General features: G+C 42.5%; 1 protein-coding gene across 1 annotated transcript in view; it reads left to right on the forward strand.

Moving 5' to 3' along the window:
- Nucleotides 1-20877, forward strand: part of PARP1 (poly(ADP-ribose) polymerase 1) — a 33916-nt gene extending 13039 nt beyond the window's left edge. The window contains exons 7-23 of the mRNA XM_068940143.1: nt 254-430; nt 855-996; nt 2754-2894; nt 3625-3867; nt 4894-4962; nt 5751-5883; nt 7168-7363; nt 8911-9039; nt 12104-12187; nt 13135-13257; nt 14590-14718; nt 15456-15554; nt 16103-16255; nt 16548-16675; nt 17079-17140; nt 18526-18640; nt 20326-20877. Coding sequence (XP_068796244.1) covers nt 254-430; nt 855-996; nt 2754-2894; nt 3625-3867; nt 4894-4962; nt 5751-5883; nt 7168-7363; nt 8911-9039; nt 12104-12187; nt 13135-13257; nt 14590-14718; nt 15456-15554; nt 16103-16255; nt 16548-16675; nt 17079-17140; nt 18526-18640; nt 20326-20407 — 2205 coding nt within the window. The 3' untranslated portion in view covers nt 20408-20877. The remainder of the gene's footprint in view (nt 1-253; nt 431-854; nt 997-2753; nt 2895-3624; nt 3868-4893; nt 4963-5750; nt 5884-7167; nt 7364-8910; nt 9040-12103; nt 12188-13134; nt 13258-14589; nt 14719-15455; nt 15555-16102; nt 16256-16547; nt 16676-17078; nt 17141-18525; nt 18641-20325) is intronic.
- Nucleotides 20878-26885: the final 6008 nt, after the last annotated feature.

Here is a 26885-nt window from a genome sequence, read left to right on the forward strand (position 1 = left end):
GCAAGTCACAGGTGCGAGCAGGTCCAATGTGATTGGGGAAACTTAGTGTCGTGTCTTTAAAGCCTTGTGAATCAAATAGGTTTGAGAGCCTTGGTTGATGTGCAATGTGCACGTGACAGGAAGTGCTGGAAATGTCTACGTATGTGGGCCAGCAGCCATACAATTTTCTCCCTTGTCCAACCCAGTCTATTGTAGCATGCAGGCTTCCAGCCTCTTTCTGCCATGACCTGTTTTGCATTCTTTGTTGCTTTAGATTTTGGACCGAGTAGCAGATGGGATGGCATTTGGAGCTCTGCTTCCCTGCGAGGAGTGTAAGGGGCAGTTTGTCTTCAAGAGTGATGCATATTACTGTTCAGGGGATATTACTGCCTGGACTAAGTGTGTTGCTAAAACACAGACACCCAACAGGAAAGACTGGATAATCCCAAAGGTGAGTGTTTACTGCAAATTTGACAATCTGAAGCACATCTCTTAACTGATGCTCTTTCTTGTAAAGAGGTTGAATATGCAGCAGGAGGAGTAGGATGCTAGAGAGCAGAACTTGCTGCAATTCTAAACAGCTGTGACAGTGGGGAAATGCAGTGGTAAGCAGCCGATGGATAACAAAATGTTTTCCAGTAACCGTGAATTGAAAGAGATGTTGCGGATTTCATTCGAAGCTAGTCATTTTCCTTCTTTTAGCTTTGTTTCCTTAGTCAGGAAGATGGGTATTTGCCTACTTTAGTCTGAATGTCTCAGAAATCCTTTCTGAGACCTGCAGTAAATGCCAAGATCTGGCCAATGCTAGATTTAGTCTTTAAGTCTTGTAACAGCATTTGTTGTTTTTAAATTCTACTTGTGCTTCCATCGCACAGGAGTTCCGGGAAATCCCCTATCTCAAGAAATTTAAGTGTAAAAAGCAGGACAGGGTATTCCCTCCAGAGGCTGCAACTATGAACTCTGTGCCTCCTCCATCTGCGTCTGCTCCTTTGACAGAAACCGTGTCCACACCCAGAGGTAAGCCACTAGCTGGGCATGGGTCAGAATAAAACGAGACCTGCTGGAAAGGGAAACGTTTCTGGAGAATTTTTGGAGTTGTTGCTGCCCAGCTATGGAAACAGGGAGAAGAAGGGCAAATATCAGGTCTTGTAATAGGAGTTCGAGCAGAAGAGAGTGCGTTTCTTAGAAACTTCGCCTCTGCGTCCAGCAAGTTTGAGGAAACATCTTCCTCTGGCTCCAGTGATTTATTCCTTCCAGGAGATGAGGACAGTGTGTAAAGCAACTTCTGGCCAGATGTATAAGCCATCCTGTGCTGTCTGCTGTTCTCCCCCTGCCTTCAGACAGGCTGAGCTCTCCTGGCGCACCATAGTGGAGTTTCTTGTGCTTCGTCTTTCTGGCGTAGGTAGACCCTGTTATGGTGTTTTTTCTGGGGATGGGCGCTCAGGATCCTGGTAGTTGTCTTAAAATTCATTTTGAGGTGTTGATGGTGGTGAGGTAATGATGTGCCTGCAATGAATCAAAAACTTCGAGGCCCATGTTCTGCAGTGTGTCCTGCATGAGACCTGCTGTGAAATACTTTCTTGCTTAGGTTCTTTTGGGAACATCCACAGTCCCAAATACTCCACATCCAGTGTTAAGATTTATGGAAAAGAAGTTAAAATCCTCTCTCTGGATTTGGCTTTACCAAACACTGACTTCCCTTATGCAAAATAGATATGCTGTCTCCATCCTGCAAAGTGGCAAAAGGTTAGGCTCCAGCAATGCCATGTAGGCTGTTGGAACGAGTTACCTGCTTTAATGATGTGACCTGTCAGCTAAGAACTTGACTTGAGTCCTGGCCATGCTTTTGGGAAGCAAGAGGTTATTGTTTTGTGGTGAAAAGGATGGGAGGAATTCTGTCCCATTAGTTTTAGCCAAATCATGTTACTGTAGCAATGAAGACAAAGTAGCCTAGGTCTTGGTTCTGATTAGCAAGTTGATTCCAACCCCAGTACTACACCCTAAAGGTAAACTCAAGCTGTTGACCAGGATTAAACTTGAGTTACTTGGTTGCTAGCAGCCTAACTAATTTGTATGTTTAGAAAAAAAACAAAGTCAATACCATTTGTCTTTAGCAGTGCAGATGTGCTCTTAGACACTTGCAGTGTCCTTGGGCTACCTGTGTTGCAAAGCTCATTGCATCAGAGTTTGCACTATAATGTGATGGCGCCCTAGTTGGTTGCCTCCTGACTTGTTATGGGGTTTGCACGATTCAGTTGACTTAAAACCTTGTGCTGTCTGTAAGATCAAGACCAGAAGGTATCGTGTAACATGTGGGAGCACTGTGATGTGTGAGAGGCGATCCTCCTTCTCCAGCTCCTCAAAAACAAATTTGCTTTTGAAGAAGCAGGAGCTTTCATGTTACAGTGAGTTTCTCCCATGCTGTCCAGGCGTTGAGAAGTGGTGCAGGGTCTCTAGTAGTGCTATGCTGAAGTAGACCGATAGAAAAAGTTGCAGGCGAATAATGCAGCTACATATCCCTCTTCCTTGTTTTCCATCCCTTCCCGAGGAACCCTTTTGCGTGTTGGCAGATGCTGGGCTTTGTGGCCCTTTTCTAGGGGAAAGGGAGCTGTTCTCCCACTTGCCTAGCACAGGTCAGATCTGCTTAGACCCTTGTCTCCTCCTGTTGGGCCAGTCTTCCTGAGCCTGCGGCGTTCTGTCCCACTGTGGTTGTTATTTGTCTGGGGGAGCTCTGTGCCTGTTGCTAACATACTGCGTTGTTTCCAACCCCCTAGATAAACCACTGACCAACATGAAGATCTTGGTTCTCGGAAAGCTGTCCAAAAACAAGGAGGAGGTGAAGAGCATTGTGGAGGACCTGGGAGGAAAGATGACGGGAAGCGCTAACAAGGCCACCCTGTGCATCAGCACACCAAGTGAGCAGCCTTGCTTTGTTTATTGGTAACTTGGTATCAGAGCTGAGTGAGTTAGAGAGGACAGACTGTCATCTTTCAGTTGAATAGTGTTTGGGGTAGGGCATGTGTTTGTGTGCACACATGGTCATAGTGTGCTTGGAAAGGTAAAGACAGATGTGTGTTGTTTGAATTTTGCTTAGCTAGGGCTTTAATCCTGTGGGTTGTGCAATAAGGCTCTGTCAGGTCTGCGGTGGCTGGAGCTCAGGTCTCTGCATGCAGACCTTGGCAATGTGCCGGCCACCCTCGGTGAGACAAAAGGCACTGTGGGTTCTGCCCGCGCTTGCTTTAGAGAAGCCCCAGAGCCAGCCGTAGGTGCTTGAAGGCAGCAGCCCCTGAGCTCAACAGGGCTGTGTGTCTGAACTGGGTTTCCTCTGCCAGCAGCTATGGGCCTGCTCTTGTGTCCTGTTGGACTTGAAGTCCTGTACTGAGCACTGAGATAGGAGAGCTCCCACCTGCCGGGCAGCCCAGGAGGGGCTGTGCAGCTCCAGCCACAGGAGCTGGAGCTGGTCTACCTTGCTAGACCAGCAAGGTAAAACACGGTGGGTTGCTGGGGCTTTCCAAAGAACCTGGTGAATCCGAAATGTGGTGGAACTGCATTTCCTCAGAGCGTTGCATGGCCATGAATGATGGCCAGAGGTGGGGGCTGAAGTCTGAAACCTGATGCTTTTTCTCTCCCATCCTGCCTTTGCAGAAGATATAGAGAAAATGAACAAGAAGATGGAAGAAGTGAAGGAAGCCAAAGTCCGCGTGGTCTCAGAGGAGTTTCTTCAGGATGTGAAATCTTCCAGCAAGGGCTTTCAGGAGCTTCTCTCTCTCCATGCGCTTTCGCCCTGGGGTGCAGAGGTGAAAATGGAGCACCAGGAGGTCTCTGTAGATGGGAGGTGCAGCAAACCCTCAAATACAAAGAGTGCTGGGAAAGTCAAAGAAGAACAAGGTGAATAGCAAAGTGGTCACTTCTCCGCAGGCTTGTTCAGTGCTGCATATACAAAGCACACCTGGATATAGTCCAGCCTCACTCTTTCCTGAGTTCTCTGCCCTTTTCCCCGTGATTAATTTAAACAATGAAACCCCAAGGCAAGTGATCATGAAGTTGTCCTGAAGTGGCTGTTACTTCCTGTAGTTCTTTTTTGCTTCAGAGATTTTTCAGTTCTGTATGTGCTTTGGGTTTCTTGGCATCAGCCCAGGCTCTTCCTCCTAACACCTCAGTTCCTCTGCCAGTCTCCGTCAGCATTGCAGTTCCGTGGAGGTTTTGGTGTGCCAAGACGTGACCGACACTACTGTGACCCTGCAGGAGGGCCCCTAAGAGAGAAAATGCCGGGGTCCGGAGCAATGAATCTTTGTTCTACTGCATGTAGAACATAACTTTTTTTTTTTTTTCTTTTAAACAGAGGGGAAAAAAATCCAACACCAGTGGCATTCTTCACCTAAGCTATAGCAAGTTTGCACTATTAATGATGGAAAGTGAACAAAATATCTGGTCTGCTCACCTGTCTTCAGCAACCATGCTGCTTCGTGTCCTTGAAACTTTGGTTTCTGTCTTGCAGTTGGGTGTGTTATTACCAGACTATCTCACAGCAGTAGGATCTCCAAGGGACGTGTATGTCCCACATAGCCTGCAAGATTTTTTAAGTCCCACTTAAACAGAACTACAGATACAATGTTTCCTCTTCCATGCAGATGAAAAAAGCAATACAGTCCACCTTTTTAGGCCAAAAGGGAGAAAATAGGTAACATTGGGAGATCTTATCTTTCATTTAAATTACAATGTGGGATGGGGAGGGGTGTGAATTGGCTGCTAAAGCCAGGTGAAAAGCCACTGAAGTACTACCTTTCTTATACTCAGAATCTGATTTGAAGTCTTTTAGGGTGATAACTACACAAATTGAGAATGTAAATGTTGATTCAGTTCAAATTTTACATTGTGTGCCTGGAAAAAAAGTTTAACTCCCTTTCCCTGCAGGTCCCAGCAAGTCTGAAAAGAAAATGAAGCTAACGGTTAAAGGCGGAGCGGCAGTAGATCCTGATTCTGGTGAGTGACAGAAATGGCTGTGCCTGCGCTGTAGTCTCTAGGATCCATGGTCACTTGCAAAATGGATTTTTCTGTAAAAGGACGAGGGTTTTGAATTCCTAATCATAAAAGTGGAAAGTAGATTTTTTTTTAACTGTTTGTTTTTTCTTGCTGTCAAAGTGAGGATATTGATTAGCGCCCAAATCTGAATGTTCCAGCATTTTCTAGTGCGGTTCTCAGGATATCTGAAACTAGGGAGTGCACCTAGTTCAGCTTCATGGGTGCCCTTCAGTAGAGGGAATGAAGGCCCAGGCCCCAGAGGCTGCAGGTCTGGCGTGAAAGGCTGCAGCTGGGTCCAGCCTCTTTTGGGGGGTACTTGGTGCTACTCTCCAAAACCTACAGTGCACGGCAGGTCTTCTGAGAATTCATGCTACGTCTGTGGCTAGCCCTAGGCTTTTCAGTCCATTTTCCTAAAGAACACCTGCAAAGCCCTCTGTCAAGAATTTCTCTAGTTAGTCATGCAGTGTTAAATACTAGGTTTTAGATTGTCCTTTGCCAAAAGTTCTGATTTTTTTTTTTTTTCCTCTCCAAGCTGGAGTTGAGATTTACTCGAGTATCTCTCAAAAGTGCTTGCAGTTTATTAAAAAGAAAAAATGGCTCAAGTAGTGTTGAATCAGCCTATGATCATTGTTTTTCCAGTATTTTTGTTAAGATTTGCACAACTATATGAAACATCTGGGTGAGCACATGTTCAGAAAGGAGACTTAAGATTCTAACCTCCTCTGTGTTCTAATTTATTTCCTCTGTAGGTTTGGAGGATTCTGCTCATGTCTTTGAAAAAGGTGGAAAGATTTTCAGTGCAACCCTTGGGCTAGTAGATATTGTGAAAGGAACAAATTCCTATTATAAACTTCAACTGCTAGAGGATGACAGGGAGAGCAGGTGAGTTTAGTTCTCCCTAGAAATATTTTTGTTTGTTTTTTTCCAATAAATATCAGATTGTGCTTTTTATAAAAGCAAAATATGAGTAAAAATGTCTTTGTGAGGCGATACAGATAGATGCATGTGTTTTCTTTTAAAAAAAAAAAAAAAAAAACCATCTTCTGGGGAGATCCCTGCTCTGTATGGGGACTTTTCTTTGTGGTATGGACAAAACCAAAGTTGGGAGGTGAGTAAGTTTGCTGCATCACATCTGGAGGGATTCATTCCTGTATCCTGGGATGAGCAAGTGACATGTAGTGGGTATGATTAGGTTAGCTGGCTGATAGGGGGGCCATTGAAATCTGCCACGTTGAAGGTCTCTCCCATGTTCTCCGTTTACTTTTGTCCTCTAATTGCAGAGCTGTAATCTTGCGAAACAAAACCAGATTCGGGCAGTTCCACTGTTAGGTAGTCCCGAATTGGTATCGTGAGGCTTAAAAAAATGCACTGAAATCAATCAGAGAACAATGATGTCTTTAGTTTTCCAGTCCCATCTGATGTATGGCAGAGCTGGCTGGTGGTTGCATTACCAAAAACAGATAAAGAAATGTGGAGGGTTCTTTCTTAATGGTACTGGTCCCCCAAGCAAGTAAGGGATATGCAGTAATTCAGGAGAGCTAATGGCTATCAGTAATGACCCTGTTTCAGCTCTGGATTTAGTTGTGCTGTACTTTGTCCATAATCAGCTTTTGCTGGCTCCTCTGTTTGGAATCTGAATCTGATCTGTGATTCAGGACCGAGTCAGCATGTTGTACCTGATAGACTGGAAAGGTTATTTTTTTTATCCCTACAATAATAAGGACCCTTACCCGAGGTGGTGTCAAAAATACAGAAAAAGACTTGATTTACTTCTATTTTAATAGGTTTTAGTAGGTTTGTCTGAGTCTGAACTCTAGGATTTTGAGTTGCAGGCTTAAAGATGCATAGTGTTGTGTATGGGTGGTTTTGGGTGGTTGTTGTTGTTGGGTTTTGTTTGGTTTTTTTGAAGAAATGACCCGAATAGTCTGAACGCTAAGACTGAAGACTCTGTGGTGACTATTTTCTTTTATTGCTCTCCTGCAGTCGAGAACATCTTCCATTATGTGTGTGTATGCTACTCTGTGATAAATCAGCTACTGTATTAATGGTATGCAAACAGGTGATTTGCACTCAACCACATGGTTGGTGCAGGATCAGTTTCATCTGGACCGAGATCTAGAGCCAGAGATCTTACGCCTGTTCTTCTCTCACGTTTCACTTCTCTAGATACTGGGTGTTCAGATCTTGGGGTCGCGTGGGCACTGTGATCGGGAGTAACAAGCTGGAGCAGATGCCATCAAAAGAGGACGCTGTTGAGCACTTTCTGAATTTGTACGAAGAGAAAACTGGCAATTCTTGGCATTCAAAGAACTTCACTAAATATCCAAAAAAATTTTACCCACTGGAAATTGATTATGGACAGGTAACTCCAAAATGTCCATGTGGCAGGTGGAGCATTGCTCAGCTACTTTGCTCTCTGTTATATCCTGCACTGTTGAATCTTTTATACTTTAATAAACCTGTGGAATGAAGTGCAGGTGTTTGTTACACAGGTTATTAATGTAAGCCCAGCAAGGAGACCCCTGGAAGGAGAAGTATGTCATTGTATGTCCTATTCTGTGTGTGTAAGAATTCATAGCATTGTAGAAGAAACTGTCCAGTCAGGGGAGGCAGGTGATTCCAACCAAAATATTGAGGTTCTTCCTGCTGGTGCAGTTACTTTATTAGGAAAGTAACTGTTGCATAGTCTATGTGCTACAGAAAGAGAGCTGCAGAGTAGATGCAAGTAGTCAAGCATGTAAAGAGGTGGGGAAAAAAGCTGTGTTGGAAGACTAAACTATTTTTTACCATGGTTTTACCGTGTCAAGTCTAAAGCCGCTTTAGGACTCTGTTCTGTTTACTCTGTGTAGTTTTAAGGTTGTAGTTTTAATTTGAAATTAATTCAACAGTAATTTCACATGCTTCCCTGTCTGAAACCACAATTTTTTTTCCTATTTAAAATAGGTACTTTTTATCTGTCTTCCGCGTCAAAAATGCGCCCAAACGGTGAGGCAAATCCTATGCATCATTCTGCTCAGTGCCCATATTGAGCAGACAGAAAAAGAGAAGTTATTCATTGCCAGTGAGATCTGGCTATTTAAATAAGCTAAATAAGAATTTTCTTCCTTCTGCCCAGTGGGTGTTTGTGTTTATTTAAAGACCTACCCTTCGCCTAAACTATCTTTAGATGAAATAATTGAGTGCTGTTAATAGCTATGAGGATAATGGAGAATGTATTTTCTAGCCACTGCATTTTTCTGTGGCTAAATGACTGGGTATCATCTTTCTATGTGAAGCACTCGATATTTTAGCATTATTTCTGGTAATTCGAATATTGTAGAATGTTGCATCAACAGAGTGTCTGTTAAACTGCAAAGTACAGTGATGCTTTGAAGCATCTGGCAGATCTTGCATTGGTGAAACACTAACCATGAAAGCAGCTAGATAATATTGTGGCCAGCTGATGATTCCTGTACTCATCTATGACAGATTTTATTTAAAAAATAACTTGGTGAAGCTAGTTATTATGCCTCTATTTTATCCTAAAAGCTATGAAGTAAAATCACGCTATTTTTTTTCTCGTACCAAGGTCTCTCTATACAGCAGAATGCTTTGGGGGGGGGAGGGGGGAATAATTAATACTGTTGCTTGAGGTGAAGTAGAAATGCACACAAAGTTCACATTCCATTCATTTCAGTTGCATTTCACTGTAGCACCTCTTGAAACATGTGTGCCAAGTTACTGAATAAGTGGATTTTTAAACCTTCGTCACCACAAAATGTCAAAGCAATGTCCCACGCTCCCCATGAACTTCAGGCTAGTAATAGTATGCATACAGTAGACTGGTTTTGAGTGGTTACCATGGCAGCCAGCTTGTTACCTTTATCCTTTTGTAATTTTGGTAGTTCTGATACTATTTTTTCCTCCCAGGATGAAGAAGCTGTGAGGAAACTGACAGTGGGTGCTGGGACTAAATCCAAACTTGCTAAGCCGATCCAGGAGCTTATTAAGATGATCTTTGATGTGGAGAGCATGAAGAAAGCGATGGTGGAATTTGAGGTGACCACACACGTTCATGCTTTCTGCTTCTACCCCTCCTTTCTTTCTTTACACCACAACCAGCAGCAAGTTCTTTGCAATCAGGGTACAACATATTTGCCAGAAATCACCACAAGTTTTAGAATAGCCTTAAAATCAGAGGGGCTGCACTGCCACTACTTTAGCTTGCAAATGAGCAGGTAGCTGGGACTTGAGATATGTTGCCAGCTGATACAGGCACTAATGATGTGTTTTCGAAAAGTCCGTTTCCTCTTCTGAACTAGGTAGAATTCGAGATATTTTTTCTAACGCTTCTGATTTGTTCTAATGATAACCTCTTTTCCTCTTTCTTTCCTCCGTAATTCACGGTCCATGCTTAGAACAAGCTTTCAAAGAATTGTCTGGTAGCATCATCTGCCTAGCTTTCCTTGCATAGAAACAGTTTTCCTGTTGTTCAAAGATCTCGTAGGTTTTCATTCAATGCAGCCATTCAAACTGATTTAATTCTAAAATAACAATTTCAGTTTCCTTAACCAGATTAGTTATCCTGCTCTAAAGCTTCATGTTTGAATAGGTGATATTTGCTCTCTGCATCAGTATTTTGCATATTTCCTTTTCAGAATGAGTTTCACGCTATTCTATACAGCTTACCTGAAGGCTTTCAGATGTCTTGCTGATGTTTCATAGTACCTTGGGTTAATTGTGTTCTCCTGCATCTTCAGTAGTTTAGGTCAAAGTCTTTTAAAACATTAATTCTTCATAACTGGAGTTGGCCAGAGACTGGACTGATCATCTGATGGCATCTGGCTTTGTAGAACTCTGTTGAAGCTATGTTAATTTACGCCAGCTGCAGATCTGTAGGAGGCCTGGGCATCCAGATGGGATTGTCTTCCTATTAGATTTGTCTTCCTATACTGCTGCTGCTGAACAGCTGTTTTCCTTTAGAGGAAATAATATTTCTCCTCGTTAAAAGTTTCTGTGCATCCTCCCAAAAGGGGTGCTTGGTTCCTTTAGTCAGCCTGATCTCGTGTATTTCGCTCTATCCAGGCACAGCCTCTCTGCCAGAACTGTAGCAGGTTCTTGGTCTTTCCATTACATGCCAGTAGGCTTCACTGGTAGGCTTTTCTTCCTGTTTTGAATTTAGCTTGTAAGAGTTTTCCCTCCACCAAGTGGACAGAGTCTTAATGCAGTTCTCCATGGCATTGCCTTGCATGAAACAGCTGGTTAGAGGGCTGAGTCTATGCTGTTCTAGTGTGGTGTCCTCTCTTGCCTGGGTTGAGGGAATACATCTCCCGAGTTGCCCCTCACGACGATCTTGGTGCACACAACTGTGCTGTGGAGGTAACTTAATGCTACAGTCGGTACATCTGGCAGCAATTGCAGTACCGTTGTTTCAGGCCCAGCCCCTTGGCTGCTGTGCTCTTTTGACGTGTCTGATGGTACAGCTTTGGATGCAGTGTAACTTCGTATGGGAGGTCAGCTCTGCAGGACTGTTTGTCCCTTATGGTTCACAGGGAAGGGAACAAACTTCAGTCTTCTGGCTGGTTTTTAGACTCTGCGGGAGGCTGATACTGGTCTACTAGGTCTTGTTTTGGGGGGGTATATCGGTTCAGTGTAGGTATCTACACCTATTCTGTGCATCCATATTAAATGGCACATCATTTACAAATCTTTTATGCTTTTTAGCTAATAATTAAATAACATGAATGGATGGTGCTTAACAAGAGAGGCTGACAGTTGGCAGCGCTTGCTGGCCCAAAACGTTGGAGAACTACAAATCTATTACAGATTGTTTTACATCAGGTTATTAACCTTTCGTTTCATGCCTCTCCAAAAGCATCCCCAAGACGCTGTCAGTTTTGAAGCCTGTCTTCTCTATTGCATTCTGTCTGGGCTCTTCTTAGTACTGGCTATATTTATGCTTAGCTGCAGATAAAGGTGAAAGTTCTCCTACACCCAGTACAGGGTGGAAATGTTCGTGCAAAGTTACTTCAGGGCTTTCACAGCAAGTCTCTGTAGCTCTCTGCATTCAGCTTGTGTTAAAGACTTGCCTACAGCTGGGTTTCTTAGCTTCACAGTGAACAAGTAATACGGAATTTACCCAAATAAATAGTAGGTGATATATGCAGTTTCCTAGGCTCTCCTGTCCTTGAGCTGGACCTTAAGCCCATCAGTTTAAGTAAACAGTCCTTTGACCTGCAGGGTTTATGCTGAATATTATTAGAGTCCAGAGTGTGTATGTATGGTTTCTGTAAAACGTTCAGTGGGAGTAGAGCTTTTTGCGTGCTTTTTGGATTCAGAAGGATTGTGCAAGAAGACAGAATGCAAATCTGAAAGTGTCCCAAGCTCCAGCAATGCAAAAGCAACTCCAGCTGAACTTGGGAACTGAGTGAGAAATAAATCTGTGCGTTAAGATTGGGGGAACCATTTACTTGCTCACTTAGGGAGCAATGTTACATTGCCAGTGGCTTAGCAGAGCAACAGCAACTTTTAAAAATAAATCAGTAGATAAAATGCAGGCAACAAAGACATCATTTTTAGCTTAGTAGCGTTATTCTTTACACCTTTGGATAGGAAGCATCTCGCAACCTCTTTGCATTTGGCCCTTGGTAATGTTAGGGTAAAGTTGAAGCCCGGAAGAGAGTGTCTGGATTGTATCTAAAGGAAATCTTTAGAGCAGCTTGTTCTATTTTATGAAGAAGAACTATTTCATTAAGATTGCCTCTTTAGTGGTCAGCCCAAAATGTGTGGTTACTGAAGTGATTCAGGAATGCCTCTCACACCAGGCTAATGTTAAACTTCTAGTCAGATGCTTTCTTCCCTGTTTTTTGTGTTGCTTTAGCAGGCTTGTTTAGTTTCCTATTACAGTATTCCTTTGCCTGTTTATAGGAAGACTTCTCGGTGTCCTTCTGACATCATTCCTTGATCCACCGAGATTAATACCAACTCTCAAATGTTTCCATTCTTTTTATGGTGAATCCTGCCAGGAGAGAGAGATTTCTCTTTCCTAGAAACCAGACCAAGGCATGTTGCAATGGTTTTGTTGTAGTGAAATCCTGGTTTTAATTGTTTTAATCTTCATCAGATTGACCTCCAAAAGATGCCGCTGGGGAAACTGAGCAAGCGACAGATTCAGAGCGCGTACTCCATCCTTAATGAGGTTCAGCAGGTGAGCATGAAGCAGTTGTTAGAGCAAGCAGGGGATTCAGAATTTGTTCTGGACTTAAAGGGGTGATTGCTGGTGGCAGGGGGGGGCGGCATTAGAGGTTGCATTTCTTTTGCTTAACTTAAAAGATAACAGAGAGAGAGTGCACACATTTAAAAAAAGCCTTTTTACTGAAAGTTAAATAATTACTGGTTTGGATAAAAAAAACCTGTGCTGTTAATTAGAATATTTGGAGAAGGAAGAGGACGTGGTCTCAATGTGTAAACTAGTTAGTTCTCTTCATTGTTGTAATAGTTTGGGCAGCATTTGTATCTTTTATACTTTCTAGCACAAGCTTGAGGCTGAGCCAAACTTGCTACTGGCATAAGTGGGAGTTGAGCAAAAGGAAGCCACCGTCTTGGTCTAGTAGGAAGTTGGTGGTGCCACCCCAGAGAAGTCTGTCTGAGGATGAGAGTACAGGTTAAGCTGAAACAGGGAAGGACCTGGCTTGATGACATTACTGTATGTTAAACATCATGACCTGACCTGTTCTAAGAAGCACTAGATATTGCCTAAACAACTTGCAAAAGTATTCCAGCATACGCTTGGGATCCGTGGCAAGGCATAGGTACAGGAAGTTCTTTTTTTTTAATTGTTAAAATAGACTGGAACCTGCCTGACGTATGCACCCGTTCATATCCAGAGGCACTTCTTCTGCCTTCCAGAAGATATAATCCTCATGAGATTGTCTTATACCAGAAACTGTATTTCTGTGCAAGTATTATGAATTAATATATGAAAAACAATTTCATGGTATTGCCCCTTCTAGTCTTATATGAATTTCAGCATTAAAACTATTTGCATTTCTTCCTATTATTATTAGTCCTCAAGTATCTTGTGTGCATCTATTGCTATGGAGACTTGTTCTGCAGTGCTCAGTGTTTTCCTTTGCTGCTTGTTGTTTTGTCTAGGCAGTTTCTGACAGTGGTTCTGAATCCCAGATCTTGGACCTCTCCAACCGCTTCTATACACTGATTCCTCATGACTTTGGGATGAAGAAACCACCTCTCCTAAATAATTTAGAATACATTCAGGTATTGACTGGAAACAGTATGTTGATTGCAGGCAGAAGGTCTGATGTCAGACATTTAACGCAAAGAATTCCTAATATTTGAAAGGGGTGGATAAACTTGTCTTTCTTCAGAATATTTTATATATAGAATATACTTTACATATATATAAGAATATCTATAAGATATGTGTAAAATATAACTCCTGATTTTACCAGAGGGTCAGTAAATAAGCAGGTTTCTCATGCCACTAAAATTGGCACAGAGGATGTTTAGTCACCTTTTGAAAAGAAGCCTCTCTTGCAATCTACAGAGGGGCTCTGGGCTAAACTCACCTTTAGCATGTATTGGGTGGAACCCCTTGGGTGCCCCTCTGCGGCAGAGTCTTGGTTTCAAAGCTGAATCTCTTGTTGTGCATTCATTTATTCATTTTTCTCTTTCTACTAGAAATGCTGAGATGCCACAACCCACGTTGAAGTCATTGGCAAACCTAAATAGGCTTCCTGTTTAGATTTAGGGGTGGCAGTGGAGGAAACTAAGTACTGCAAACTTGGAAATTCTGTCCTGAGTACTGAGGGCTCCCATGCTGTTATTGCACATCTTTGCCAAGTGGTCTAGTTAAATAAAACCAAATGAAGGAGTGGGAAACTGATAGTATGATATGGAGTTTGGAGGGAGGGAGGGAAGGAAGGAATGGTGCTGTAAAAGCTAGATGATGCCGGAAGGAAACCCTGTCCACCGCTAAGGCTAATGCTGATGTGGGATCTTTCCACCAGCCTGGCGGTACATGTGGTAGGAGTTCTCACACTGGCAACTGTTAGTTTAAGGATTTTCCTTTACGATAGGATGCACTAGAGAAACAAAACCAACTACCTTTTCTTTTCTTTTTTTCTTGACAAACCCTGCAGAAGATTGTGATTGGCGGGGCAAGTCTGTACACAGTGAATTTAGACTTCCAGGCTTGTGTTCTGTGTTACCACCTTTTTCAGACTCCTCTAATGGTAATGTGTGGATGCCATGACCAATGACCACTGCTTTGGTAATACCTGGAAACAGTATCTGCAAACTTACTTACCTGCATTACCTGCAGAGTGTCTTTTGGGAAAAGATTTCTAGTTGCCCTCCTCCTTTGCATTTGTTAGCACCTTCCGAATAAATACCAGCTGTCCTCTGTTGGAGCTCCTTGTATTAACCAAGCCCTCTTGTTTCTCTGGCAGGATAACTGGGAGACTTGCAGTGTTGTTAGGTGGCAGTTCTTTGCCAGTGATTTGCATATGCTTTTATAACTTGGGGTATTCTGGAATTCTTTTGAACATGTCAAAGGCACAAATGAAATAACTTCTTTAAATTATTCAGGCTAAAGTGCAGATGCTGGACAACCTGCTTGATATTGAGGTTGCCTACAGCCTTCTCAGAGGTGGAAATGAAGATGGAGATAAAGACCCAATTGACATCAACTACGAAAAGCTCCGAACTGATATTAAGGTAAAGGAAATAAAAGGAGAGGAGTAACCATGAGTACCAGCTGATGTCCTGTTAGTCTGGAGTATAACAGTTCAACTAAACCACAAGTGAACATGCTGGAGCAAGTCCAGCAAAAGACATGATTAAGGGATTGGAGCCTCTGACGAATGAGGAGAGGCTGAGAGAACTGGGACCGTTCACCTGGGAGAGGAGAAAGCTCCGAGGGAATCTTATCAAGGTGTATAAATACTTGAAGGGGAGGAGTAGAGAAGATGGAGCCAGACTCCTTAGTGGTGCCTCGTGACAGAACAAGAGGCAAGGGGCACAAATTGAAATACAGGAAATTCTATTTTAAACTTAAGAAGAAACTTTTTTTTTTTTTTTTTTTTTTTTTGCTGTGAGAGTGGTCAAATGCTGAAGGAGGTTGCCTGGAGAGACTGTGGAGTCTGCACCCTTGGAGAAACTGAAAACCCGACTGGACGTGGCCTTGGGCAACCTGCTCTAATCGACCCTGCTCTGAGCAGGGGGTTGGTCTAAACGAACTCCAGAGATGCCTTCCAGCCTCAACTCTTCTTTGATTGAGCGCTCTCTGTATACTCGCATAACTTCTCCAGCTTGATATAAATGTCTACCTAATGATATAATACAGAGGAGGCCTATACTGGGGAATTGCAAGCTTAGGGTGGATATCCTCAAATGTTATACCAGACCTGGTAGCTTTTGTTTTTAAGGAATTTTTCTTATTCTCCTCTCTGCAGGTTGTTGACAAAGATTCAGAAGAAGCCAAGATTATAAAACAATATGTGAAAAATACTCATGCTGCTACTCACAATGCATATGACCTCAAAGTTGTGGATGTAAGTTTTGGAAGAACGGGGAGGAGTGGGCTTTAATTACGTAAAAATTGGCTTATATAAGTTACTTGGTGGTGGTGGTGGTTTTATTATTATTATTTTTGAGTAGCTTCTCAAGTTTCCCTTGTTGAAGGAATGGTTTGGTAGACTACTAAGAATAGCAAAAGCCTAGGCAAACAGATGAGTCTAAGCTCACCGAGGTGTCTTGCTTTTGAGGTGTCTTTTATTTTAACTGGCCTCAAAAAAAGGGTGAGGAAGGGGATTGTCTTCCAGAGCTGAAGCTTAGTTCCTAAAATGATTTTTTTCAGAAAACTATCATCTCATGAGAATCTTGTAGGGAAGGTGGAGGAGCAATCAAGAACAAGTACGGTGTAATCAAAGCTAGCGTGATGTAGCAGATTGCAAATACTAAATACCTTTCAGATCAGTTTTTCTAGCAGACTAATTTCTGTTCATGATTGAGTGATTTTCATCTGCTTAGTTGCATGAAGGTAATGGTTTATTTGTCTGGTTGTTTTCTCTTTCTTCTCCTATCCCGTTGGGAATTGAAGATCTTCAGGATTGAGCGTGAAGGAGAGAGTCAGCGGTACAAGCCATTTAAGCAGCTTCATAATCGCCAACTGCTGTGGCACGGTTCCCGAACTACCAACTTTGCTGGTATCCTCTCGCAGGGTCTCCGGATAGCTCCCCCTGAAGCTCCTGTGGTACGTGAAGCAGATCCCTTCTCTGGCTTCCATCTGTGTCGCCAAAGATGGCCACAGTCAGAGTCCTAAATAAGAGAATTTTTGGGTGAGGAGGACCTGATGTTATCTGTGAATGTGCAAATATTGTTGAGTGTCGAGAGTGGTTGCTGACCAGTGTCTGCAAGAGCTTGTGTCACAGTTCTGCTCTCCTGGGAGGTCAGGCAGGTGGATTCAATGCTACCTTTGTGTTATTGTTCCAGTCCTTTTTTCTCCTCACCCCCCCCCTTCCCTCTCCTTTCTTTGCTGCTTGCAGACCGGCTACATGTTTGGAAAGGGCATCTATTTTGCAGACATGGTATCCAAGAGTGCCAATTACTGTCACACATCTCAAGCTGATCCCATAGGCCTAATACTACTGGGAGAAGTTGCCCTTGGAAATATGTAAGTAACTTGAGAAGAGCATTTGCCAAACATAGTAACTTATTACTGTAGAAGGTGATGCTGAAATAGCAAGCTTTTTCTTTGGAGCAAAAAAGAGCACTTCGATTTTCCTTAAAAACAAGGGAGGATTTGGTTTTTTGGGTTTTTTTTAAATGAAAATTATTTGGGGAAGCTCAGTGTTGCTGGTGTAGGATGTTACATTAAATGCCAATATCATTAAAATGAGTAACTGAGACAAAGAAGGAATACTACAGCTCTAATAATGCTGTGTTCCAAAAGAGTAGAATTTACATTAACTTTATTATTAACTCACTATAAACTGAAGCCTGAAAAAATGTGCTTTTTCACCAAGATGGTGTAAGAGAAACGTAAAATGCTGTTATCTGTTCTTTGTGCTGTCCAGGTACGAGCTAAAGAATGCTTCTCACATAACGAAGTTGCCGAAGGGAAAACACAGTGTGAAAGGTAAGCATTAGTTGTTGTCATTGGTAATCCGGTTTTCACAGCAAACTTCTACCTTGTGGTGCTGTGCCGAGAGAACTGTAGTCATTTCATAACTGCTTGTTCTTTAAGAGTTTGCATAATGCTGCCTTATAGTTGCATTTGTATGTATGTATATAATGTGCTTTTTTTGGAGAGAAGTTAGTGCACCTGAAAGCGTAAGAATGAAGCTATCAAGTTGCCTGAAGTTCAGGAGGAGACTGGTATTTGATATTACGCAAGAGAATAAGAAAGGCCTGTTCTCCAACTTTTTGCTCACTTTCAAAGTGACAATATAGCGTATTTTAGAAGAAAGATGAGAGGTTTGATAGATCAGAAGAATAATTGTTTAGCTTTCAAAAGTGCCTTAGAAGCTCAGAGAGAACGGAAGGGCTAAAAGTAAAAGTTCAGATGGAACAGCTGTTCTCATGTTTCTATCAGCAAAAAGTGTCAGTATATTGCACTGAAAAAGAAGATGAGAGAGAATACTTCTCTCTAGTTCTTTAATTCAAGGGAAAAAATGGTAATCATAACCATCTTCAGTGCGGAGATGGGAGAACAGTAACATTCAGTAATGGGTGTCTTTTCTCAAAAGACTATTCATTTTGATAGCCTTGCAAAATCAGCTGCCTAAAATAGAATAAAATATGACCTAGCATCTTGTTCAATACATACGACACACACTATGACTGTCAAATCAGATTTGTGTTAAGGAGTTTAAAGAGGATAAGAATGAGTTTATTATACTTCCCTGAAAATGTTACAGTGTGCACTCCATTAATGTATCCATTAATGGAGCTAGGATGTGAGGACTGTAAGGATAGTCTGATCGTCTCTTTTGATTGTTTAACCTGTATGATCAAAGCAAACAAAGTCTAAATTCTCACTTTTAATGTAGCGAAGTTACTACTACCACAGACATGGTTATGTTGCATTGCATAAATATTCTATATCCTTTGCACTCTCTTTAAGATACTTTTGCTCTTGGTCAGCATTTGACAATACCAGCAAAGTAATACTTGGCTGGCCAAGTCACAGAATCACAGAATGGTTGAGGTTGGAAGGGACCTCTGGAGATCATCTAGTCCAACCGCCCTGCTCCAGCAGGATCCTCTAGAGCATATTTCCCAGGATCACCCGCCACATCCAGGCGGGTTTTGAATATCTCCAGGGAAGGAGACTCCACAACCTCTCTGGGCAACCTGTGCCAGTGCTCTGTCACCCTCGCTGTCAAGAAGTTTTTCCTCAGGTTCAGATGGAACTTCCTGTGGTTTGGTTTCTGCCCGTTGCCTCTTGTCCTGTCATTTACTTCATGCACAAAGTCTGCATTTGCCTTCTAGACTTGTAACTAATGCTTTTTCCCTTTTTAGGCTTGGGCAAAACTGCACCTGATCCTACAGCCACTACCACCCTTGATGGTGTAGACGTTCCCTTAGGGAACGGGATTTCCACTGGAATTAATGATACCTGTCTTCTGTATAACGAGTATCCTTTGCTACCGTGCTGGCTGCGCTGTGTGTCTCGGCGTCACTAAGTTTAGCAGGACCTAATTCCAGGGTCAGTCAGAAATTTTGGCAGAGTGTGTTTTGGTTCTTTTAAGTCTACTGTGGAGTACTTGGACAATTCAGAGTCGTCCTTCCAGGGAAGATGACTTGAAAACTGTCACCCTTTGTCATGCTGCAAAAGAGGAAATAATGCATGTAGCAAGTAGTTATTTGTGTTGTTTTCTAGCCCCTAACAAAACCAAATGCCCTCTACTCACAAAGAAAAGGGGTGGGGACAGGAAGTCGGACCAAATGATGACAGAAAACTACAAATGGGGAAAAAAAAAATAGAGAGGATGAGGATCAAAGAGTTGAGAAAGTAAAAGGGAACAGAGCAGCCTGGGCCATGGAGTAGAGCTAACCACCTCACCGCTCCCTGGGCCTCAGTGAGACTTACCCCGAAGATGGGAGTAGCTGGGGGATGCTGCCTGGTGGCGTCTTGCCCAGAAATGTGCAAGGCCAAGGGAGGAGGACCGCACCCTGCAGTTCCCTGTCTCTCCAGCCTGGTTTCTTTCTCTGGCTCTGTGGCTGCCTGGTTTGGCCAGGAGGAGATGGAAGAGAAGGCTCCGGGGCTGAACGGAGTCATGCAGCTTCTCCTGTGTTCCCCAAACCCTTTGCAAATATTAAGGTAAACCTCCGAATGGCCATTGGAGGTGTGTAGCCTTTAAGCTTCTTTCTAGGCAGACTGAAGTGCCCCCAAATGAATAGATTTACTCCATGTTCATAGAAGGTCATGCGAATAAATGATGCCTAGGACCCTAAATCAATCATTTCACTGCCAGTGAAGCAAATAATCCAGTAATACAATCTCTTAGTGGTTTAGAAACTGACTGTTTTCTTGATAAGTCTTGGCAACACAACTTAATGGCAGTAGTGGCTTTAGTCTTGGATTTTCTTTGTATAGTGTCGGTCTTGGGCCGATGATAAGAAGTAATTCGGTTAACTATATCTAGTTCAGATAATCTGATGTGCATCCACTTTGTTTTACATTGTGCTTAGTGGAGATGCTTTTCCTCTAACGTGTGAGTTGGAGGTAAGTTTGTGGCCCAAATGGTTGAGAAACAGGTAGGCAAGCTGGAGCTGTCTTCCGAAGAAATGTGAACAGTACGCTGCAGTCATAAAACACTGCAGCGCTGCCAGCCATTGTAGAGCTCCTCTTTGTGATTCCAGTTTGGGTTTTTAGATGGGGAAATTAAGAGGAGCTTAATGACTTTGTGCTGGAAAATAGCAACAGAGCTATTGTTGAGGATTCCAGGTCTGGAGGCTGCTTTGCTCCACTGTTCAGATAGCAAGGAAGACATTGTGCGTTATGTCTCTGGCCGACAAAAGTACAGCCCATGTTGAAGTCAGTCCACTTGCCTGTCACTCAGGTTTCCTGCTGCACCATCATTAATTCTCCTATGTCTGTTCCTGGCTATTGTATTAAAACACTTTCACGTTCAAAGAAAGTCAAATTTACAGATTTCTGGGTTGAGCTGTTAGACCCACTTAATCACACAGGCATTTATACGTTAACTTAAGTTCAGAAGTGAAGTTAGACTGTGTTTAAAGGTGTTGGTTTGTTTTTGGTACAACTTGTGTTATTAATATCAACAACTGTATTTTGTTCCTTAGCATTCTTCCCAGATATATCGTGTATGATGTTGCTCAGGTAAATCTGAAGTACCTGCTGAAACTGAAATTCAACTATAAGACATCACTCTGGTGAACAATATTTAGAAGCCCTGTTAGAGTTATACTGTAGTTACACTATAGCGTTGACTTCTGACATGCTTAAGCATTGACTTCTCTTATCAAGATATCAAAAGAGCTAAACTGCAGAAGAGGTTACTAAATCCTGTTTAGTACAACACTTAGTAAAAGTTTTATATAAATGTGTGGCAACACATGGAACTGAATTCTGATGCGAATGAGTACCTGGTTTTGTTTTATACCACTTCTAGTTTTGGGGCTATCAAGTGTTTCTTTTAATTGACCAAACTGACCAAAAAACTCCGAGCTTGTGTTTTTAGCCAAACAGAGGTGGGCAGTAGTAGAAGGAACTTGAGGATGTTCACAGATGCTTGCTCTGTTATGGTTCCCTCTTGTTTAAAATACCCTTTTTCAGTTTTCATTTTGAATAAATGTTAAATGTGCATTTATTTTGAGGTAAAAATAAAAGCTAATTTCATACTAACAGCTTTATGTTTCAAAACTTGCAAATTGTTTTGGTTTTAAGTCATGATTTAAATGTATTTGGAGAAATGTTTTTAAACATGCCATCTCTTTCTGAAGACTAAACGCCAAACGTTACAATCAGTAGTCACATTTCAGCAAGTCATGGTGAAATGAGAACTTGGACTTTCCACTGAGACTTCATCTGTCAACAGCTGGTGTGGTAAACCTGGAAAATGAACTTGTGGCTGTTCGAATTTAGTGTTAGCCCCAATAAACCTCCTTTAAATAGCTACTTTCAATGTGATGTAAGTTGGTTGTTGTAGATCAAAGTCTTAACAGAGCCGTAAGTCGAGTTTTGGCAGAACAGGACAAGCTTTGCTTGCTTACTGACTTGACGTGAGGTGTGTTGCCACTCTGTAGGGTGGTCTTGAACACTCTCTTGAAATGGCAATGGAGACTAATTTAAAAGTGTCCTGACGTGTGTTATTTTTCCTCTTGAACTAACTCACTTGCGATAAGCCGTCGAGCAATATGGGAAGACTTGACTATAGAGTGACCTAACTTCTCTCTTTCCAAAATTATTTCCCTGAACCACACTCCCCTTCCTCTAGTTGCGGAGGACAAATTGACTAATCCCCAGGGACAGTTCTGTGCGGGCAGTGCATTCAGTCTCGGCTCTACTATGAAAGCTCTCATCCTAAGAAGGGGACTATTTGAGCTCATACTGACTACTGCAGCCTCAGTCTTTGCTAACCTGTGTGCAAAGAGCCGATCTGTTTTCTAAAATGTTGTGATGACCCAGTGCCTTTTGAAAGAGGAGTTCCAAACCAAAGCTGTTGCTTACGGTGCAGCTGTTTCCAGGACCCCTGAAGGAGAGGAAGATGAGGAGTGGCGGATGGAAAACAAAGTTGCTGTCTGGGAGAGAAGGAAACCTGGAAGGACCAGGTAGGTTGTATGACTTTAGGACAGTTGAACGTAAGAGAATCAAATGAGGCTGATGCTTGTGGATATGAGAGAAAGTGAAAAGAGTGGCCTTTTTTCTGGTGGCTCTTCAGTAGAGTTTAACCAGTGACTAATCATTACTTCACTTCCAACAGAAAGTTGTCTTGTTCAAGCATTTAAGAATTGAATGTAATTTTGTCAGTCTCTGGAAAAGAACAGGAGACCTGGTTCGGTTTAATTGTGAAATAGCATTTCTCTTTACCCCTCAAAAAACAGGTTGCAGTTCAATTTGGGACCAGGAATTAAAGGTAGATTCTTTTCCAGCAAATGCAGCAGTAAAAGATACACTGGGATAGGACTTTCTGAAGAGGCAGTCGGTGCCCTTTGGGGACTGTAGGAAAGCCCCGGTATGCCTGTCCCACTGTGAAGCCTGGTGCTTGTTCCCTGTGCCAGGCAGCTTAATGTAAATTCAGGGTGCTGCACCTCCTGCCAGCTTGTCTGACTGCCACTCCGGCTCCTAGTGAAAGCAGACACTGCTACTGTGAACGGGCGTACAAACAGCCTCTCCCCAGGGCTAGGCTGAGAAGAGCAGCACAGTAAAAACGACTGAAGGCACTGTCTTCGGAAAATATGCCCAGAGCAGAGCTGGTTGACAAGATATTCCCATTTCTGTCAAAGCTACTTCAAAAGAATGAGTTGTTCAGGGCATCCGGTCCCATGACTTACTCTGAGTTTCTGGAGGAGGGATGTTGAGGAATGACTTCTGATCTAAACTCACTTAGGAAAAAAAAAAAAAAAACTTGAGAAACAGCAGTGTATGAATATTCAACCCGTTATCTTTATTTAGTGTGGCTGGGGGCTCTGTTGTATGATGGTTGGCAAATATTAAGATGAAGATAGTCAATATGCTTATAATCTGAATTAGGTAAACTGAAGGAAGCCAGCCTAGGTTTACTAATTGGAAATCAATGTAAATAGTCTGTGACTTGCCCAAGCTCATACTTGAAAAAAGTGGCTGAGAAGAAATATAGCACAGGTCACCCAACCCACTACTTTAACCACAAAACTGTCTTTAAATCAGTTTGTACAGCCTTTCGTGATTCCCCCTTTCCCACCCTACCCGTTCCCCCCCCCCCCCCCCAATCAGAGGAAAGGAAGAAGTTGGTTTAGATGTGAAAAAGACCTTTTGGTACATGAAACCTTCCTGGTACTGAAAAGAGTCACACTCCCATTCTTAAATGTGGCATCTGGAACTATTGAAGTCTTTGCTTCAGTTTTCCTGTTGAAGACTGTTCCAGACCTCCCTCCTTGAGTTTTTGGGAATTTTCTGATTAAGTGTTTTTGCAGCCAGTTTATATCCCACTTAGTTTTAAGAAAATATTAGACATTTGCCTCAATAGTTTTTACATATGTGGTGAGGCACCTCACTTAGTCTATTATGTTCTCATTCCTTCTGTTATGCCTGTAAAAAAAATAAAATAAAATAAAGTTTCCATACTTGTGGAGTACGTGCATCTGAGCAAAAGCTTGTGTGGCCTTTTATTTTCAAATAAATACCAGGCTACTTCTCCAGAAATTTTCGATCTGTAGATAAATGGCACATACATAGTAAGAAATACATAGCATAGCTGTAATAATGTTAGCAAGGCAGTCTTTCAAAGTTGCAGAGAGAATCTAAGGGAAGCAAAGATTTGTGCGTCTTTGGTATGGAGCGAATGGTCATATTTAATCCTCTAGGCACCGAGGTCTTCACATCTCCTGACTTGCAAATAAGATAAGGGAAATGGGATATTGTCTTCACTACCTCTGTTTTTGTTTAAAAAAAAAAAAAAAATCCTTATACAAAAATAAGTTCCAGATACAAGGACCATGGCTTTTCTTTTTTTATCTCAAAACTTGTTTATATTCAGGCACTATCCTTTGAAGCTGTCTCAAGCTTTACTTTGTTAATACATCTCATTTCAATTTTTGACAGCTCTGTTTAATGAATTGCGCTAGACTCCGCAGTACATGCCTTCAGTTGTGCTTTCACTCAAAAGAGCAGCTTAGGCTTGGGGAATAGTATGAGCCATTTTATAATTCCTTTTGTTGAAGCAGAAGAGATGCATGAAAACAGGGGCAGCATAAGAAACGGTCTGCTGTGGTTGAATCTGGGAGCAGATAGTGCACGCTGGTCTCTTCCAACAATGCCGTGTGTTGCCAGCGTCCGCGGGCGGCTCTCCTTAGCGTTCACACTGAGAACTGGATGTTGGGCAAGGCACTCAGGAATGCTCTTGCCCACGGCTTGCTCCCGACTGTACAGGTGAAAGCCTCGCACGCTGGTGTCAGTCTAGGGTAGGTCCCGCTGAAGATGGCTTGCTGTTTTTCTTTCTTTCTGGTGTGGAGATGGCATGCAAGCTGTTAGACATTTTTGGCTTGCTTGCACAGAACATGTGAGGTATGAGTACAGTCTGAAGGTGAGAAGCTGCTCCAAGCAAAAGGAATTTAGCTTCCCAAATAGTGAAAGGAACCTGCTGCTTCCTCTCCTGCCCCTAGGGTTACAAGTTCTAACTGCATGATACAAGTGATGAATACAGCAGGACTCAGAGACTTCTTGAGGACATGCTCCGTTGCCCGGAGAGCACACTTGTGGTTTCTGGCAGTTCTCTGTGCTTTTCTTTCTACTGTCAGGTGCTTGCCTAGGGGCAGGTGAGAAAATTAACAACTAGTTGTCTCCTGTCCCTGGGCTGTAGCATTGTTGGCATTGTGTTAACAAGATTCTGAATGCATTGATTAGTAGGTGTTGTAACCCCTGTCTTAATGTCATCCATAGTAACTGAGGGGAAATGAGAGTGTCGAAGCATGTTTTGCAGCATTTTGGCACACGCCATTAGAATAGTTGCCTAACATGACCCTCTGGGGAAAGCTAATAGAATGAGTAAAGCCGGTTTAAAGAGTCGTCTTCCATCTGTGTGACGTAGGTGAGTCAGCAGCACCTAATGACAGGTTGTTAACAATGTGCCCAGATGTTCTGGGTCATCGTGTCAGTCTAATTGTGCCATTTCCACATCACGCAAGTGTAAACTGCAAGTTTGCTGGCATGGGAAAAGGATGCACTTAAAACGTTGTGTATTTGTCAATGTATTGTCAAATGGCACTGGATGCAGCTTTGTCAAAAGTATTTGTGTGTGTATGTATTTGAAAATAGCATGTACAAGACAAATTTAAAAACCCACAATACAGAGATACGGTAACATTCATGCAAGGCCGAAACATAAAAGATCTCTTATAGCAGGAATCCTAATTATACAGTGCTGATTGTTACCCTTTCAACACAATGAATTGGTAATAGTTTCTGCTGAATATTTTCCAAATGCAGTTGTTGGAGTGAAATGCAGGAATATCCAGTATAATATTGTTGGAAGCTTAATTCTGCCTTCTGACCTAGTAACTTTTAAGATGATGGGCAGGAGGTGTTGGGGAAGGGGGAATGTCTCCTGGGGGGGGGGGGGGGTGAGTTAGGTTTTCTTTTTAGTGTTATAACAATGTACAAAGAAGCCCTGAAAGGCTTTTTTTTTCTTTTTTTTTGTCTCAAAGATTTATGTTTGCTTTTTCTTCTAGAAATTCAGGCTCTAAGTAGTGCTGCAAATTGTGATTGTACTGTAGAAAACTTTTCTTTCCTCCTACTCGTTCCCCCAGGAAATTCCTTCCCTTGGTGAGAGCTCTAGCATCAGGGAGTGCTGGGCAACTGCTGCTCTCAGCACAGTAAGACCTGATGTCAAGGTTTACAAAGCACAGCTGTAAAAATCCCAGTAGTGATCAGTGTCTCGTGTCAACTGGCAGGTTCATTGTCGGCACTCTTAGCTGAGCATTAATATCTAACCCTTGGAACAAGGGGACTTAGCTGAAGTACAGAAAAAGTGTTAGTATCATTAACATGTCATTGTTCATCCAAGCCTGCAAGGTCTGGTTGATGTCAGGCCGCCTTTTAGGTGGTAGTGATGCTTTTAATAAAGGGGGAAATGCGCAAGGTTTAATGGTGTGTAGTTTAGTTTGTCACTGATATGGCCAAGATGACTTTTGTTGCCTTTTGTTATTAGTTTGTTTAGTGTTATGCTATACTCCTTTGCATCCCTCTACTGTAGTTGCTTGCTTTTGCACTATGCAGTGCGAAAAGCTCTCACTGAAGTCTCTTAGGCCCTTTAGAGGTTAAGGGGAAGGCAGACTCTTAACAGTCTTTCAAAATGACCTGGAAAATGGGGTGGAAATGCCTCCTAGGCTGTGCCTTTAGAAATGTTATAACAGAGGGTGTTTTTTGTTTGTTTTTTTTATGTTGTACATAGAAAGCCCTGAGGGAATTTGCAAAGGATGTTACTTGGTTTGTTTTTTCTCTTAGAAACTCACTTTTTTCTTAAGCACAAGGGCAACACTGATTTTGAAATTCTTAATAACATAACCTATATCCAGCTCCTCTCAACCTGCCAGAGTGCCCCAGTCTGCTGAGTTCCTTTATTAGCAACTTAGGAACACACATTAAAAACTCTGTTCTGTTTCCCAACATGCACGCTGCTGGTGGTGCTGCAGAATTCCTGGTTTCAGCTAGATGACTTTCCCAAAGTGCTTTTAAAGAAATGCAAACAGGTAGGCAAAGCAGTCCATTTTGCATCGCACATAGTCTAGACAAAGTCAAAGATACGCTGTTAATTTGCCTTGAACTTCAATGGGCATTTTCCTGTTTGAAATTTAAAAAATGAGTTTTGGTTGGTATATGTAGTGTTTTTGCAAGTTACTATTGTCAAAGCCTATCTCTAGCACATGCAAATATGGTGGTCCGTCACCGTTAAGGAACTGGTGGCTTATGAAGTGATCTGCGTGCTTAGACCCTTTCTGGATGCAAACAGCTGTAAAAATCCACCCTGGTGCAGAGACCAAAGGAGAGACTGCACAAGGGAAAACCCCCTCCGCTGCCTGCAGGGACTTCGTTGGAGGGCAGACCTAGGGATGGACTCCAGTAACCAGCTTCCCCCCTTTCAGTTCAGCTCTCCCCATAGCTCAGCTGTCAGGGTGAGAGTAGGTGAGACCTTGACCTTTGTGTAGCAGAGGCTGTG

The sequence above is a fragment of the Struthio camelus genome, chromosome 3 (genome assembly GCF_040807025.1).
Source record: "Struthio camelus isolate bStrCam1 chromosome 3, bStrCam1.hap1, whole genome shotgun sequence".
Lineage (NCBI taxonomy): Eukaryota > Metazoa > Chordata > Aves > Struthioniformes > Struthionidae > Struthio > Struthio camelus.